Here is a 15,344-nt window from a genome sequence, read left to right as displayed (position 1 = left end):
GAACTTGTGTCTGATTTGTTTTATTTATTAAAACAATTGAGTTTGTACCTCACAGTTCCTGAGAGCTTCTTCATTTTGAACCTTTCTGTCTATAACACAAAGAATACGCAGAAACACACATCTTGACAGATCTTTTTTCTAAATTTTTTTGTATAACAGTGATAATGTTCATTACACTGCACCACAAAAAAGAAATGTGGGGTATATTTGCAAGTTTTCAGAATTATGATTTTTCAAATTCATTATCTATATCTTCAAGATGCAGATTAAGATTAGCAATCAATACGTTACTGTCAGAATCTACACTTCCAGTTCTAAGACAGAAGAAATCTATATTTTCAGGTTTGAGCTTCAGTAAGAAGATAAATTTTCCTTAAAAATTTTCAATGGTATTTTCTTAAGATTTTGAATACAATAATCCAGATGAAGTTTTAATAGCTGTTGCAAAAAAGATATTGAGTAGAGAAGAGAAGAAGTGGAGAGAGACTGAAAATTGACTGGTTAATGAATAAGGTAACTGATTAATAACAGAAAAGAGACACTAAACAGAGACGTACGAGAATAGGAGAAGACAACAAAAGGAGAAAGACGCACAAAGAACTGAGAAGACGGATACTAGTAATAGCAGAAAGAGACTGAGCAAAAAGCAGAAAAGATTACCAGAAGAAAGAGACTGGACAAAGATTGGGAAGTCAAGAAGGCAATTGGTAGCAGTAGAAAGAGACTGAGTAGAAACAAAAGAGAATAGTCAGAAAAGAGAAAAACTGGCTGGGAAGGGATTAACAATAGCAGAAATTGAGAGAACCTATGAGAAAGGTACTAGTAATACCAAAGACTAGAACAAAAGTAATAATAGCAAAAATTAGAGAATGGTTAAGAAGGAGATTAGTAATAGTAAAGAAAGACTGGACAGAGGCTGGGCAGAAAGAAGGAAACACTAGAAAGAGTGGGAAGGGACTAACAATAGCAGAAATTGAGAGAACCTAGGAGAAAGTGACTAGTAATAGTAAAAGGAGACTCGACAGAGAGTGAAAAGAGAAGACATAGGCTGGGCTGAAAGGAGCAAAGACTAGAACAAGAGTAATAATAGCAAAAATTAAGAAGCTGAAGAACGTTCTTCAATTTTAACGTGTCAACTTGTAAATTGTGTCCTTAATTTTAAATTATATTTTAAATAATTGCGAAACTTTTGTAAACTTAATGTTTAACGATATGACTTTTTTGTGAACTCTTGTAAAAATAGTCTCTGAGGATGGCCATGGCCCGAAACTAATCAGACTTAATTTAATAAAACCAGTTTGATGATATAACAACTGGTAAAAAGGATTTTAATTATAATTATCTAAAAATTAGAGACTTGTTAAGAAGGAGACCAGTAATAGTAAAGAAAGACTGGATAGAGGCTGGGCAGAAAGGACAAAAACTGAAAAGGGACTAATAATATAGATAGCAAAAATATAGAGAAAAAGGAGACTAGTAATAGTAAAAAGAAACTGGACATAAACTGATGAGCAGATGAAAAATACTAAACAGAGACTGGAAAGTCAAGAAGGTAACTGATAGTAGCAGAAAGAGAATGGACAGCAAAGATGAAAAGAGAAGACAGAGACTGGGCAGAGAGGAGAAAAGACAAGAACAAGACGAATAGTAGCAAAAATTATGAGAACTGAGGAGGAAGAGACTGATAATACAAGAATGAGACTGAACATAGTGACCGTAGAGAGAAGAAAGAAAATGTGCAGAAAGGAGAAAAGACTAAAAAGAAACTAATAATAGATAAAATTGAAAGAAAGGAGAGTGGTAATATCAAAAAGAGATTTAAAACAGATGAAACAGATTACGCATATCGGAATGACACTGGTAAAAACTGAACGAGAGCAGAACACAGATTGAAGAGAACACAATGAAATTGGTAATACATATAAGAAACAAATAGAGTCGAAACCAGAGAGACAGCAGAAAGATTTGTTAGAGAAAAAGGCACTGGAAAGAGGCTGTAAAGGCAAGAAAGTAACCAGCTGGGGAAGAGGATGACAGTCTACTCTTTTCTGATCAGAGTCTCTTTTCTATTTGTGGTATTCTTCTCTTCTAAGTTTTTTGCCCAGTCCCTTTTCAGTCTCCTTCTTCACTTATCATACTTCGGTGTTTTTCCAGTTTCTGTTCAGTCTTTTTTATTATATTATCTATCTTTATTTTATTAAAACTTAGAACGTTCTAAATTTTTTAAAATGTTAACTTTCTCGTTAATTGTATTTTAATCATTTATATTAAATTTTTTCTTATAACTTTAAAGAATTTTAATAATGTGAACTAGTCTCTGAAGATGGTCATTAGTCGAAACTAGTAAGGCCCATGTCTTTGTTTAATTAAAGATTAGTTTTCAAAGTACAAAAAAGCTTTACATATTATTTATCCCAAATTATTTACAAATACAGGTAAAATGGTTTTTGAATATAATTCTCTAGAAAGGAGAAAGACTGAAAAGGGACTAGTAATAGCAAAAATATAGAAAACGGAAAAAGGAGACCATTAATAGCAGAAAGAGACTGGACAGAAACTGGAAAGACAACGCAGAAACTGGGAAGAGAAGAGGAAAGACTAGAAGAATACTGGCAACAGATGAAAAATACTGAACAGAGACTGGAAAGTCAAGATGGCAATTGGTAGTAGTTGACTTTAAAAGTTGACTGAATAGAGACGAAAGAGAATGGTCAGAAAAGAGAAAGACTGGACAGAGACTAATAATAGTAGAAATAGAGAAAACGGAGAAGGATGAGGTTAGTAATAGCAGAAAGAGAACACAGAGATTGGGCAGAGAATAGAAGACTAATAATAGCAAAAATTATGAGAACTGTGGATACTGATAATAAAAGTGGGACTCAACAGAGATTATAAAGACAAGAAGGAGACAGGCAATAGTCCAAATAGAGTTTAGAGTGGCCGTAGAGACAAGAAAGAAAATTTGCAGAAAGGAGAAAAGACTAAAAAGAGACTGATAATAGATGAAATTGACTCAACTAAAAGAAAGGATCATAAAGTGATCCAAAAAAAGAAGAAACAAATTACGCATAACGGATTGAGGTTGAACAGAGACTGGTAAAAGTAGAACGAGAGTAAAACACAGATTGAAGAAAACAGAATGAAATTGGTAATAGAAGAAACAAATAGAATAGAGACTAGAGGGACAGCAAAAAGATCAGATAACAGAGCCCTGGAAAGAGGCTGTAAAGGCAAGAAAGTAACCAGCTGGAGAAGAGGATGACAGTCTCCCGCCTTTCTGATCAGAGTCTCTCTTCTATTTATAGTATTATTCTCTTCTAAGTTTCTCCTTCTTCACTTATTACTCACCTCTATGTTTTTCTAGCTTATGTTATTAGTCTTTATATTATATTATCAATCTCTTTTCAGCTTTTTCTTCTGGGTGTCCAGTTCTTTTCTATTCTTTTAATTTCCTTCCAGTTTATTTCCTTTATTTCCATCTCTTTTTATCTTTTCTTGTGGCAAACAAAAAGTGACTGGTCAAAAAATTATACGCAACTAAAAAAATACTTTTTAATAGTACGGTATTTTTTGTATTATTCTTCTTCTTATGCTTACCTTGTTACATACGCTTGACTTGAGACTGTAACATCGAGATTTTTCGAAATATTAATAGTGGAGAATTCTCATTTTGGCATATTCATTATCAAACCCACTTTAAGTCCTGAAGATGTAGATGTCGTAGAAACCTGATTTTGTAAATAATTGAAAATATTGTATTCTAAGAATTAAGCTACACTTTGAAGATTACTTTACCGAAAATATGAAAATAGATTTTGAAGAATCATAAAATATAACTTTCTGAAAATTGTTAACTAACTTTTGTATACTGCGTCAGTTTATTTTGATCTGAATACAGAAACATAAAATGCATTTAATTGACATTGTAATTGTGTCAACTTTAAACTGATGCAAGATGGATACCCAACAATTTCAAATCTGATTCTCTTTGTTGAAAGAAAATCATAAATTGGGTTATTTCATTGTTTAACACCATAATGAGTTTGCTTATTAGTTCGAAAGATAGAGTTTATAAGGAACCCTTATGGATATCAAAGTCTTTATACATTTAAAAGAAAATCTGAATCCCATAAAAATACCTTTTAATTGTCAGAAAATTTGAACAATTATAAATCTTGATGCACTATACTGGTCGAAACCATTATAATTTTTTTTATTACCACTTAAGTTATTTATTTATTTTGTTTATTACATTTTTTTTATTTTACTTTTTTCTCAATAGTAACACAACCTTCATTAATAGTTAGGCCAAGTTCTTCGCCCTACAAAAAGCAACCATCAAGTAGTTCAAGTACTTTAACCGGAACTCCACCGTCACGAATAAGTACGGCAAATCCGCCACCACACACAGCCGAAGAAGTCCAACGACTGCAACCGTCTCATTCAACGGAAGAATTAAACCAAGAAATGGCAAACCTCGAGGGTTTAATGATGACCCTAAACGCAATCACCGCGAACGAGTTTGAATGTTAACTGTGATCATTTTTTGAGTCTTTAAGTTTTATAAAGAACAATTTTTATTAATTATCGTAACTTTATCGGTAGAAAAAGTGTGGAAGTGCGAAAAAGAAACAGGACAAAGAAAAAGATTTTTGGTGTTTTTTTTTTTTTAAGAGAATAAGGATTTTTTTGTAATATTATTTATTTTGTGTATAAATGATAATTGGATGTCGCGTCTGGTAAATTTTATAAAACGATAAAAATTATTTAGTGTGTATTGATTATTTTTGTGCATATTTTTTAACGATCTCTGTTTTAATATAAAAAAATGTAAACACTATGGATATTTTTCTTATTTCTCAATTGTGATTTGATGTTAAGGCCTCTATTTTCTGTCATTCATTGATAACTTGTAAGATTAGCTTTGAGAGATGCGAATTTAAAAGAAATTTTGATTGAAAATTTTAATTTGTTTATAGCCGTCCATTTTTTATCGAAAAAATCTTTTATCTTAAAAGGAATTGTTTTGTATACATTTTTGAACGATTTTTAAAGTTTCAACGCAATAAATAAACGGTCTAAAATTATTTTAGTACAATGTAACAAGTATTCTTGCCCAATATGTAAAAGCGTCGTGTTTCAAATTTAAATATGATTCTGTTATACAATTATATACAGAAATTGATAAAATTGTATAACAGAATAATTCTGTGATTGTCTTTCCCGTAATTCTTTATTAATTTGCCAACCTATGTAAATATTATTTTAAGACTATTTATAATTTATTTATGTAAACACAACTTAAAAAAAAACTTTTTAATTGTTGTATTATTAATTACGACCGGATTATATTAATGTAACTACTTCTAATAAGGGCAGCCTTTATAAAGAAAAAGAAACTTAAAGTTGAATCAATATTTTTACAATTTACACAGTGTAAATAATCGCGTGGAAATAACTTTACATATTATAAAAAATACTTAACTGCTTAAGAAAATCCCAAGTAGATTCTTTAAAATATTAAGGAATAAGTAAATATTGTTTATTGTGTCAAGATTTCGAATCTCCTAAACTTCTTTGCCATATTCTGTACGATTTATATTAAAGACGACGAATCGTAAACTTTTTAAAGCGTCAATGAATGAATTGAATGCGTTTGTGTGGAAGTTTTATATATAAATATTATTATACGTAAAGGTATAGTTTTAATTAATTTATAATGTACGCCTTAACATAGAGGTATTGTGCGCGACAACAAAGTTTATTTTTTAGTTTTTGTCGTCGATATCTCATACAAATGCCATTTGTATTGTAACATATTGAAAAGAAAATCTTTTTTACTATTGTACTTTGTAGCGTTGTACTACAAAAAAAGAGTATACATAAATGTGAAAAAATAAATAATGTACACAAAAAGAAATCGTTTTATCTCTTTCCATCTTCATAAAATTCATTGCGAAATTCGCCCCAATTAATTTTATTTCAATTTACACCAAAAATAAAAAATCCTATTTTTTTTTATTAAACATAAATTAAAAATAAATACACAAATAAAGTAGTGGGTTTCCTTATATACCAGTCTTTTCAATTAGAGATTACAATCAATACACATTATTTATTTCAATTTTTTCCCACTTATATTTGATGTTTTTTTTATTTTTAAAAACCCTTCACCACTAAAAGGATATAACTAAAAGTATACCGACAATAATCTCTCAATTTCAATTTGATTTCTTTTAATTTGTTTTATTTGCACATTTCGTTATCCTCTGGTTTGTTTCTATCTCGAAGAATTACATCCGTCCTCATACACAGAACAGCAAGTCCTTCTTCATTACGTATTTTCCAATAAAGATCAGCTTCAAGCTAAAAATGAATAAATAAATAAAAATTAATATTGTACATAATAATATGTACTTTTATTCATTGCTTTCTTTTTCTTTTATTAATTCAGTGATTCAATTGAATTAGTGATGGTTAAATTAAGAATTTTTAGTAATGTATTGTGTTCTGGGAAGAAGCATCACTCTACAAAGTAGGTCAGAAGAATTGGCTAAATTTCTAAGAATAAACGAGCCTACCAAATATTTATAGATCATCGGCATTCTTACGATAGCGTAAGAAGACCACACTTTTATCAGATGATAGAAATGTTGGTTGTGCTACATAAAGTTGAGAGATTAATGCAAATGACTTTAAAAAACACTACTACAAAAAGTCAGGGCCCTTCACTTTAGAGATCGATATCTTCGCAACCGTTCGATAAAAAAAATTGCGACAAAGTTTGTAGTTTCTACGTAACATATGTTAATTTGAATTTTCGGATCTACGGTTTTCTTTTTATCGCGAGTTAAATGAAGAAAGTACCCGATTTTTTACGGTACCGACAACTTTGTCAACTTTGCGATTTTTCTTCTCGAAAACTATCGTACGAAAAAATTTAAATTTTGAACAGGTGGTAGCCTGATATGTTCTTAATGAGTGGCATATTTTATTTTTTCGATATTCCATGTAGTTCCGCTGAAAATCGCGGTTTAGTAAGACGCCGTTATGTCGAAAACGGCTGAGTGGATTTCATCGCAGATTTGACCAAAATACGTCAAATAATTGGTTTTATCGGATTCCGTTATCAGTTTTTCAAAAGTAGGGCTTCTTAATTTTTTAAGAGCGATTTAATGGAATTACAAATTAAAAAGAAACAGAAACGTCCCAGACAGGACGTCGCGCCTTTGTCTTACTTACATAAAGAAATAAGGCGCGACGTCCTGTCTGACATGGCATATCCTGATCTTTCGGTAACACTCCGAAACAAACTTCAAAGACTTCATGACAACTGCATACGGTATATCTTTGATCTCGAGAGATTTCAACACATAACTCCATACCGTAATTATTTATAGATATTAAGCTGTCAGAACCGTAGATCGTTTCGTATATTAACTATGTTATATACTGTTCTTCACAATCAAACACCAAGGTATCTGTTCTGTATATTTGTCGTCGCCTGGTTTACCCACTAGATCTCAGTTATGTTGTCTGCTTATGTTCCCGACCCATAGTACCAAGATTTACCATAAATCGTTTACTGTGCAGGCGATAACCCTTTGGAATAGTCTGCCTACTGCGATTCCTCACTTTGTGACATTTAAAAACCATCTAGAACGTCATTTATTTGCTCTTCAAGTATCTTCCTGAGAACTTCTTCTTCCTTTTCTTCTCTTCTTCTTCTTTTATTCTAGCAACTATCATTATGCACCGTTTTTAGTGACCATAGGTTTAGCACAGCAGCTTGCCATTTATTTATTGTTTTTCTTATATAACTTAGTATACGGCTGATTGATTGGGTCCTTTGGAAAATATGGCTTGCGCCATAAATATACCCTTTTGCCTGTATTTATGCATTAAGTTAAATGTATACATTTTCTTTAATTTGTATTTTTTTTTATTTTATTATGGCAATAAATTTATTTATCTACGACTGCTTGGATAAGTCATCATTACGCACTCATTTGAGGTGATTTGAGTTACGTAATGAAGTTCATTACCGCACTGGTTTCATTACGTAACGCATTTTTACCCTAATCAGAACAGACTTAATTTATTGAAACGAGCAACAATACAAAAGAAAAAGTGCTATCTACTTACAGAGAAACAATACTACTTATTATAAACATTAATTGTTATGTTTTTACATTTCGAAACACTTATTCCAGAGTAAACATGTTGTTGAAACTGACAATTCAAAATTGTTAACAATCATTTCAAAATATTTTTATAAATGTCAAATAGACTTTTGAAAGAAATTGATTTTTTAGTAATTTTTAGCAGTCGTAGATAAAATGCTGTATATCACACGTGGGCTAGAGCATAATTACAGTACTCGTGTGATTACACGACTCGGTCTACGACCTCGTCGTGCAATTCTTCACACTCATACAGTAATTATGTTTCTAGCCCACTTGTAATATAAATAACTATTATTATTATTATTTCTATTCCGTAAATTACATTGTTATCTAGCGTATGCTGATGATGTTGATCTGCTGGCAAGAACAGAAAGGGACTTAGTGGAGAGTTTTGCGCAATTTGAGGAAAAATCCAGAAAAGTTGGGTAGTTAACGAGGGGTAGACAAAATATATGTTTATGACAAGAAACAGAAACCCAAACACGGTGTTGGCACCAATTATAATCAGCTACTGCACGTTTGGAAATGCGCATACGTTGAAATATGTTGGCTCGCTTGTCACCGGAAACAACGAAAATCACATAGAGATCAAGGAGAGATTAAAAGCTGGAAATAGAGCATATTTAGAACCCAAATAAACCGTACCATTCTAAGACCAGTGGTGATGAACAGGAGTGAGACGTGGGTGATGACAGTGAGAGACGAGCAACTCCTTAACTCAATTACTTCGTCGCATATACGGCCCCATCTGTGAACAAGGTGAATACGTACCAACAGCGACTTGTATCAGCTATACGAAGAGCCAACACTGTTGCAGAGACTAAAAGTGTCCGATTTAGATGGACCATCTGGAACACATGCCAGAAATCGATGGGTGAAGAAAGAATACCACCAAAGACCATAACTGTCGACTGCAAGGTCGACCCTGTAAACGATGGTAAAATGACCAGTCTGGGAGGCCAAGGGTCTTACACGACCGTAGTGGCAATGTGATAATGATGACGAAGCTAATCATGTACTCTTATCAATGTAGTAGCCAAAAGAGGAATATTAAACTTACTGTTTTGTGTCAATACATTGTGTCGCATTATTTGTTAGTGATCATTTTTACTTACCATATGATCAAGACTTTGATTTAGTAGAGGAAAGGAATTCCTCAAAATTGGATTGATCTGCCAGAAAAAATTATTATTGTTAAGATGAAAGCAGAATAATTTATGTTAACCAAAAAAACTGGAATGCAACATAGTTAACAGGAAAAAAGTCATGATATCTACAAACTAGATTGGCTTAAATTCCAATGGTTTATGTTTAAAAGATCTCAGACGTCTCCAAAGTATGGCGAGCCAGTGTCATCAATCTGGTCCGCGATAGCTAATGACCAATGTCATCATGAGATATTTTCTGCAAGGTCTTTTATCCTCCAAGAAGGTGTTTACTGACAAACTGACAGTTTTAAATAAATTTACCGGTGAATGGTTTACCACGTTTTGCGATTTCAAGAGCTACACGAAAGCTGGCATGAGTTGCAGCCTCTTGTTCAGTATTGAGTTTTTTAAACGAAATTTGCTGTGCTTAAAATATTTGTTTCCGCAAATTTCCTGTATATTTAGTGTAATTCTGAAAATGTTTCCTTTCAAAATGACGTTTAAAGTTGTATTTTTTATGAATGGCTATGGTTTCGTTGCAAATCAACCATCCTTCTTACTGGACTTAATCACGAAATATTAAAAGATTCATTGGTCTTTGAATATTCTGCATTCACTGTCTATTTTTTGCTTCTTTTCCATACTAATAAGACATCACACACAAAAACGACAAGTTAAATCAAAATACTGTATCGTATGGGCATTGGGCGGTTTGAAGATGACTTGCATTGTATAGTACTATCGCTACTATATTGTAGAGCCAACGCTTAATTCTGCCATTACTCAAAAGACAAGCTTGTGGGAACAGTTTAATTTTGCTCTCATTGCCTCAATCATGAAAATACTGTGCCTACTATTAAAGGTGATTATTTGAGCATGGATGCTATACAAAGCAGTGGATAACATTCAATTTATTGGTGTATAAATAAAGATACCTTAACAATTTGAAAAATTACATTAATAAGTAACGATCTGGAATATGTAGCGGAAATACACAAGTTATGACGCATTTGGAAGTTTCCAAAACAGCTTAAAATGCCGTAACAGTCTCCAGATCTTAATCTAAACGACCATTTTTGTATAATTTTGGAATGCAAAGGGAAAGAGACTATCAAAAAAGAAGAATTAAAACTAATTATTGTACGTTAACTGTCATTAATTAATTTACGGCTAAACCCGTATGTTCCTAGTGCTAGGTCTAGTGTTACTTCTAGTTTAACTTCAATAAAAATATACAACAATATAGCGCTGAATAACAGTTAAAACTAGATCTAACACTATACCTAGAACTAGAAAGTTCTAAGTCGTAGTTCTACTAATACATTTATCTATGGGATAAATTTATCAAGAGATGGTAAAAGTGAGGATTTAGAAAATATATGAAAGTTCTTACCGGAACGAAAGATTGATTAACATTCATCACAGCGCTGAAACTAACATCATAGTCATTTGAAACAGGACAAGTAACTTGATCGCATAAATCATCTGGGGTTACTTCTAATTCAACTTGAATTGTTTTGATGACTAAATAACTTTGTTGGTGTAAATTTTCACTGCGAAAACCTAAAATGCAATGAAATTATGGATTATGTCCCGTGCGACGACAGCAACAAACTGTTTTTTTATTTACTTTACAAGCCGATAACTTCGTTGTCTTTAGATATAGCGGAATATAAAATCCACCAGTAGAAAATCTAATCTTTTCTTCATGTAAAACCGAGTTTTTTTGTCTTATCAATATATTGATATCCACCACGAAAAAAAAATAAAGAACTTCGCTGTGTTCCGAATAATCCTCAAAATTATCAAACTTCAAGCCCGTGTGCAACCGTTATGGAATCAAATTTCAAAAAGGCTTTATCCATTTGGAAAGAACACACTTTGGGCTATCTAAATCCGGGTTTTGTCCGGTCAATAATCATCGGCGTCGGCCAAAAAACACGCCTAATAAACTGTCCTACATACAATCGGTAAATTGAGTTTTCTCAGTATGACTCTTTTATTTGGTGGGAACAAAAAAAAACAAAACCCCAATCAATAGTATAGGACATTTTCTGCTCTAATGATGCATAAAAAAGTTGAATACGATGTTTTAAAACCATTTTGTTTTGTAAAAGGTGCGTTTTTGGAGCGCATTAAATAACTTATGGGTTAATAACTTTCTTATATGATACAGATAAAACTCTAAAACCATATAAACCTATAAGAAATTTTCCGCTCTATACATATACAATAGTGGTATATAACTTTAGTAGATCACATAGTTGCACAAACATTTTCATCCCTAAAAACTGCGAAAACCGCGTATAATTGCCTTATGTAAATGTTTAAGGCGTCATAACTTTCTTATATGATATAGACAAAACTCTGAGACCATATACATAGAACCCATAGGAAATTTTCTGCTCTATACAGTGGTATATAACATTAGTAGGTTACACGGTTGCACACGCATTTTCTCCTCCAAAAACTGCGGAAATCGCGTATAATTGCCTTACGCATATATTTAAGGAGTTATAACTTTCTTATATGATACCAACAAAACCCGGAGACCATATAGAACCTATAGTAGTAATATCAAGTTTTAGTACAAGTTTTTAGTACATCCTCAAATTTTAATTATTCAGAACTACTAAGTCGTTATGTAAATGGTATAAATGGTATCATCGATAACTTTCAAAATTCGCTATAAAATTCATTTCTTGAAGGATCCTTGTGGAAATATCACCAATTATTAATTAAAGTATCCTCTTTTTAATGCAAAAAGCCGTTTTGAAAAATCACTTTTAGTTCTTGAGAAATAAATTTTTGAAATGATCGATATTTTTTCGAATTTTGCAATTTTCGCCGATTAAGTTTTAAAAATTCGTATAAAATCCATTTCTTGGAATATGAGTTTGAAAATTTCTCAAAGTGTTCATAAGAGTGTCCTCTTTCCAATCAACCAACACGTTTTGAAAAATAACTTTTAGTTTTTGAGAAAACAATATTTGAAGTTCTGATAAAATTTTCGATGTTGCTATTTTAATCGACAATTTTCAAAAATTCGCTATAAATTTTATTTCTTGAAGGATCCTTGTGGAAATATCACCATTTATTAATTAAAGTATCTTCTTTTTAATGCAACAAGCCGTTTTGAAAAATCACTTTTAGTTCTTGAGAAATACATTTTTGAAATGATCGATAATTTTTTCGTATTTTGCAATTTTCGCCGATTAAGTTTTAAAAATTCATATAAAATCCATTTCTTGGAATATGAGTTTGAAAATTTCCCAAAGTGTTCATAAGAGTGTCCTCTCTCCAATGAACCAACACGTTTTGAAAAATAACTTTTAGTTTTTGAGAAAACAATATTTGAAGTTTTGAAAAAATTTTCGATGTTGCTATTTTCATCGATAATTTTCAAAATTCGCTATAAAATTAATTTCTTGAAGGATTCTTGTAGAAATATCACCAATTATTAATTAAAGCATCTTCCTTTTAATGCAACAAGCCGTTTTGAAAAATCAATTTTAGTTATTGAATAATACATTTTTGAAATGATCGATTTTTTAGAATTTTTCAATTTTCGCCGATTAAGTTTTAAAAATTCGTATAAAATCCAATACTTGGAATATTAGTATAAAAATTTCCCAAAGTGTTAATAAAAGTGTCCTCTTTCCAATGAACCAACCCGTTTTGAAAAATAACTTTTAGTTTTTGAGAAAACAATATTTGAAGTTTTGATAAAATTTTCGATGTTGCAATTTTCATCGATAATTTTCAAAATTCGCTATAAAATTAATTTCTTGAAGGATCCTTGTGGCAATATCACCAATTATTAATTAAAGTATCCTCTTTTTAATGCAAAAAGCCGTTTTGAAAAATCAATTTTAGTTCTTGAGAAATAAATTTTTGAAATGATCGATAATTTTTTCGAATTTTGCAATTTTCGCCGATTAAGTTTTAAAAATTCGTATAGAATCCATTTCTTGGAATATGAGTTTGAAAATTTCCCAAAGTGTTCATAAGAGTGTCCTCTTTCCAATGAACCAACACGTTTTGAAAAATAACTTTTAGTTTTTCAGAAAACAACAATTCAGAAATGTATCAGAATATCGAATATACATGTAATAGGATGCCGAATATCCCGTTTCCGGCTTTTTGCAAAATCACTACTACTTTGCACCTAGATGCTACTGGTAGTGTGGTAAGAAAGCCCATTTCATAGAGCGAGCGTTATTGCAGTTTTTTTGGAAGAAAATTTTCGTGCAACTGTCTGATCTACTAATGTTATGTACTACTGTATAGATATTTAATATTGTAGTATTTTCTATAGATTCTATATGGCTTTAGAGTTTTATCCGTATCATATAAAAAAGTTATTAACCCGACATTTATTTCATGCGTTCCAAAAACACATCGGTTAGGATCTTTTTACAAAAGAAATGGAATTAAAATGCATCAATAGATAGAACAAATTTCCAATAGTATTAATACGGGTTTTGTTTTTTTGTTCCCTACCAAATAAGAGTTTTACTGAGAAAAGTCAATTTACCCACTCTATGTAGAGTTGTTTATTAGGAATACTTTTTGGCCGATACCGATAGATGTTGACCGGACAAAACCTGCCCAAAGTGTGTTCTTTCCAAATTGGTACAAATTTTATTAAAATTCGTTTCCAGAACGGCTGCACACGAGTTTGAAGTTTGATCATTTCGACGTTTTTTCGCTCTGGATATCAAGATATCGCCAGGACTGATTAGAAAAGGATTAGACTTTCTAGTGGTTTATTTAATATTCCGCAATCTCAAAAGACAACAAAGATATCAGCTTGTAAAGTAGATAAAAAAACAAGGGTTATAGTTTGTTGCTGTCATCGTATGGGTGAAATTATGTTCGAAATATATGTTTTATAAAACAAATTTATATATTAAAATAATTCGTACATCCATTTAAAAGATAAAGAAGATTAAAAAACATTTATGTCGTAAATCCGGCGTCTAAACGGTTTTAATTTCTTTATCTTTTCTCACGCCCACGAGATTTCGAAGCTTATTGACTGCTTTTATAAAATTCACGAAGAATGGACGACGATAAAAACAGACTTATTAAGTCTAAAAATGTAAATCGTTATTTAACAACGTTTAATCACGCACATCAAATAAGTTATATAAGAGTTATTTTCTTTTTAGTGGAAATTTTATTGTTAATTGAAAATAATTATTATTTCCTCGCAATATTTGTTATATCTAGAAAACAATTAACAATACGTTATAGAATTTTTTACTACACGTCCATCAAAACAATCAGATGATATCATGTGGCTTGGTCAACATGTAGGATTCATCAACAAGTGCATACATACGATTACAGATACGGTATTCTACGTCTTACAATGTACAATGTAGTTTTTTTTAGATAATAATCTTATTATGATTATTTTAGTTACTTACTCGAAAAAACTTTCATATTTATTCTATGTTGTTCCCCAAGAAAAAGGCAACATGGTAATTCAGTACAACCCTCAATTTCAACTTCGTCTAAATAATATTCTGATCCTAAATTTCAAAAATGATTAACGATTATTTAATAATAAATAATTAATTAGCTTACCGCAGTCTTCAAATTCAATTGAAGAACCTAATTTGCCAAAGGCAAGAAATAATAATAGCACATAAAACTTCATCACGGTAAAATAGCGAGGTTCTTTAATTAGTTATAAAACTGCCCTTAATAGTTGTCGTTCTTTGAAGCACTGAGACTTAAAATAAATTAGTATCAATAGTTTGTGATCAATTTGAAGTGTAGATAAAGATACAAGTAGTTTTAATGTTATCGTTCGATAATCGTACACAGGAGGAAGAGCATTGATTGCAAAAAAATATATAAAAAAGCAAGACACCTACCGATTATCTTTATGAATAATCTTTTTTATCTACTAACTCTCCTTGCCTTTTTATATACATAGCGAAGATTCCCAATGAAGATTATCCTTACCTTTGAAAACGGATAAGATACGTGATCAAGA

At 31.3% G+C, this 15,344-nt stretch overlaps 2 protein-coding genes across 7 annotated transcripts in view; one reads left to right on the top strand and one right to left on the bottom strand.

Annotated features, from left to right (window-relative positions):
* The window catches only part of LOC111426711 (neogenin protein frazzled), a 97,188-nt gene extending 92,568 nt beyond the window's left edge, over positions 1-4,620 (top strand). For 4 of the 6 annotated variants that reach the window (XM_023061762.2, XM_023061672.2, XM_023061582.2 and 1 more), the window contains one exon: positions 4,283-4,620. In XM_023061762.2, coding sequence (XP_022917530.2) covers positions 4,283-4,533 — 251 coding nt within the window. In that variant the 3' untranslated portion in view covers positions 4,534-4,620. The remainder of the gene's footprint in view (positions 1-4,282) is intronic. The other 2 variants (XM_071198039.1, XM_023061492.2) reach the window with 1 other exon arrangement.
* A 1,480-nt stretch (positions 4,621-6,100) lies between these two features.
* On the bottom strand, positions 6,101-15,086 carry LOC111427105 (Niemann-Pick type C-2f). The gene is made up of 4 exons (XM_023062124.2): positions 14,930-15,086; positions 14,770-14,874; positions 10,728-10,897; positions 6,101-6,366 (listed from the first exon to the last, which is right to left on the bottom strand). Exons 1-4 carry the CDS (start codon positions 15,000-15,002, stop codon positions 6,247-6,249), a joined length of 468 nt encoding a protein of 155 aa, XP_022917892.1. The 5' UTR covers positions 15,003-15,086; the 3' UTR covers positions 6,101-6,246.
* Positions 15,087-15,344: the final 258 nt, after the last annotated feature.

The sequence above is a fragment of the Onthophagus taurus genome, chromosome 7 (genome assembly GCF_036711975.1).
Source record: "Onthophagus taurus isolate NC chromosome 7, IU_Otau_3.0, whole genome shotgun sequence".
Taxonomy (NCBI): domain Eukaryota; kingdom Metazoa; phylum Arthropoda; class Insecta; order Coleoptera; family Scarabaeidae; genus Onthophagus; species Onthophagus taurus.
The sequence above is the reverse complement of the archived record's forward strand: the minus strand, read 5'-3'. Positions and strand labels throughout refer to the sequence as shown.

Coding starts and splice junctions, on each gene's coding strand:
- LOC111427105 (XM_023062124.2), bottom strand. CDS start 15,002: ATGAAGTTTTATGTGCTATTATTATTTCTTGCCTTTGGCAAATTAGGT. Junction 14,875..14,929: donor AATTGAATTTGAAGACTGCG/GTAAGCTAATTA, acceptor TTTGAAATTTAG/GATCAGAATATTATTTAGAC. Junction 10,898..14,769: donor AAATATGAAAGTTTTTTCGA/GTAAGTAACTAA, acceptor ATTGCATTTTAG/GTTTTCGCAGTGAAAATTTA.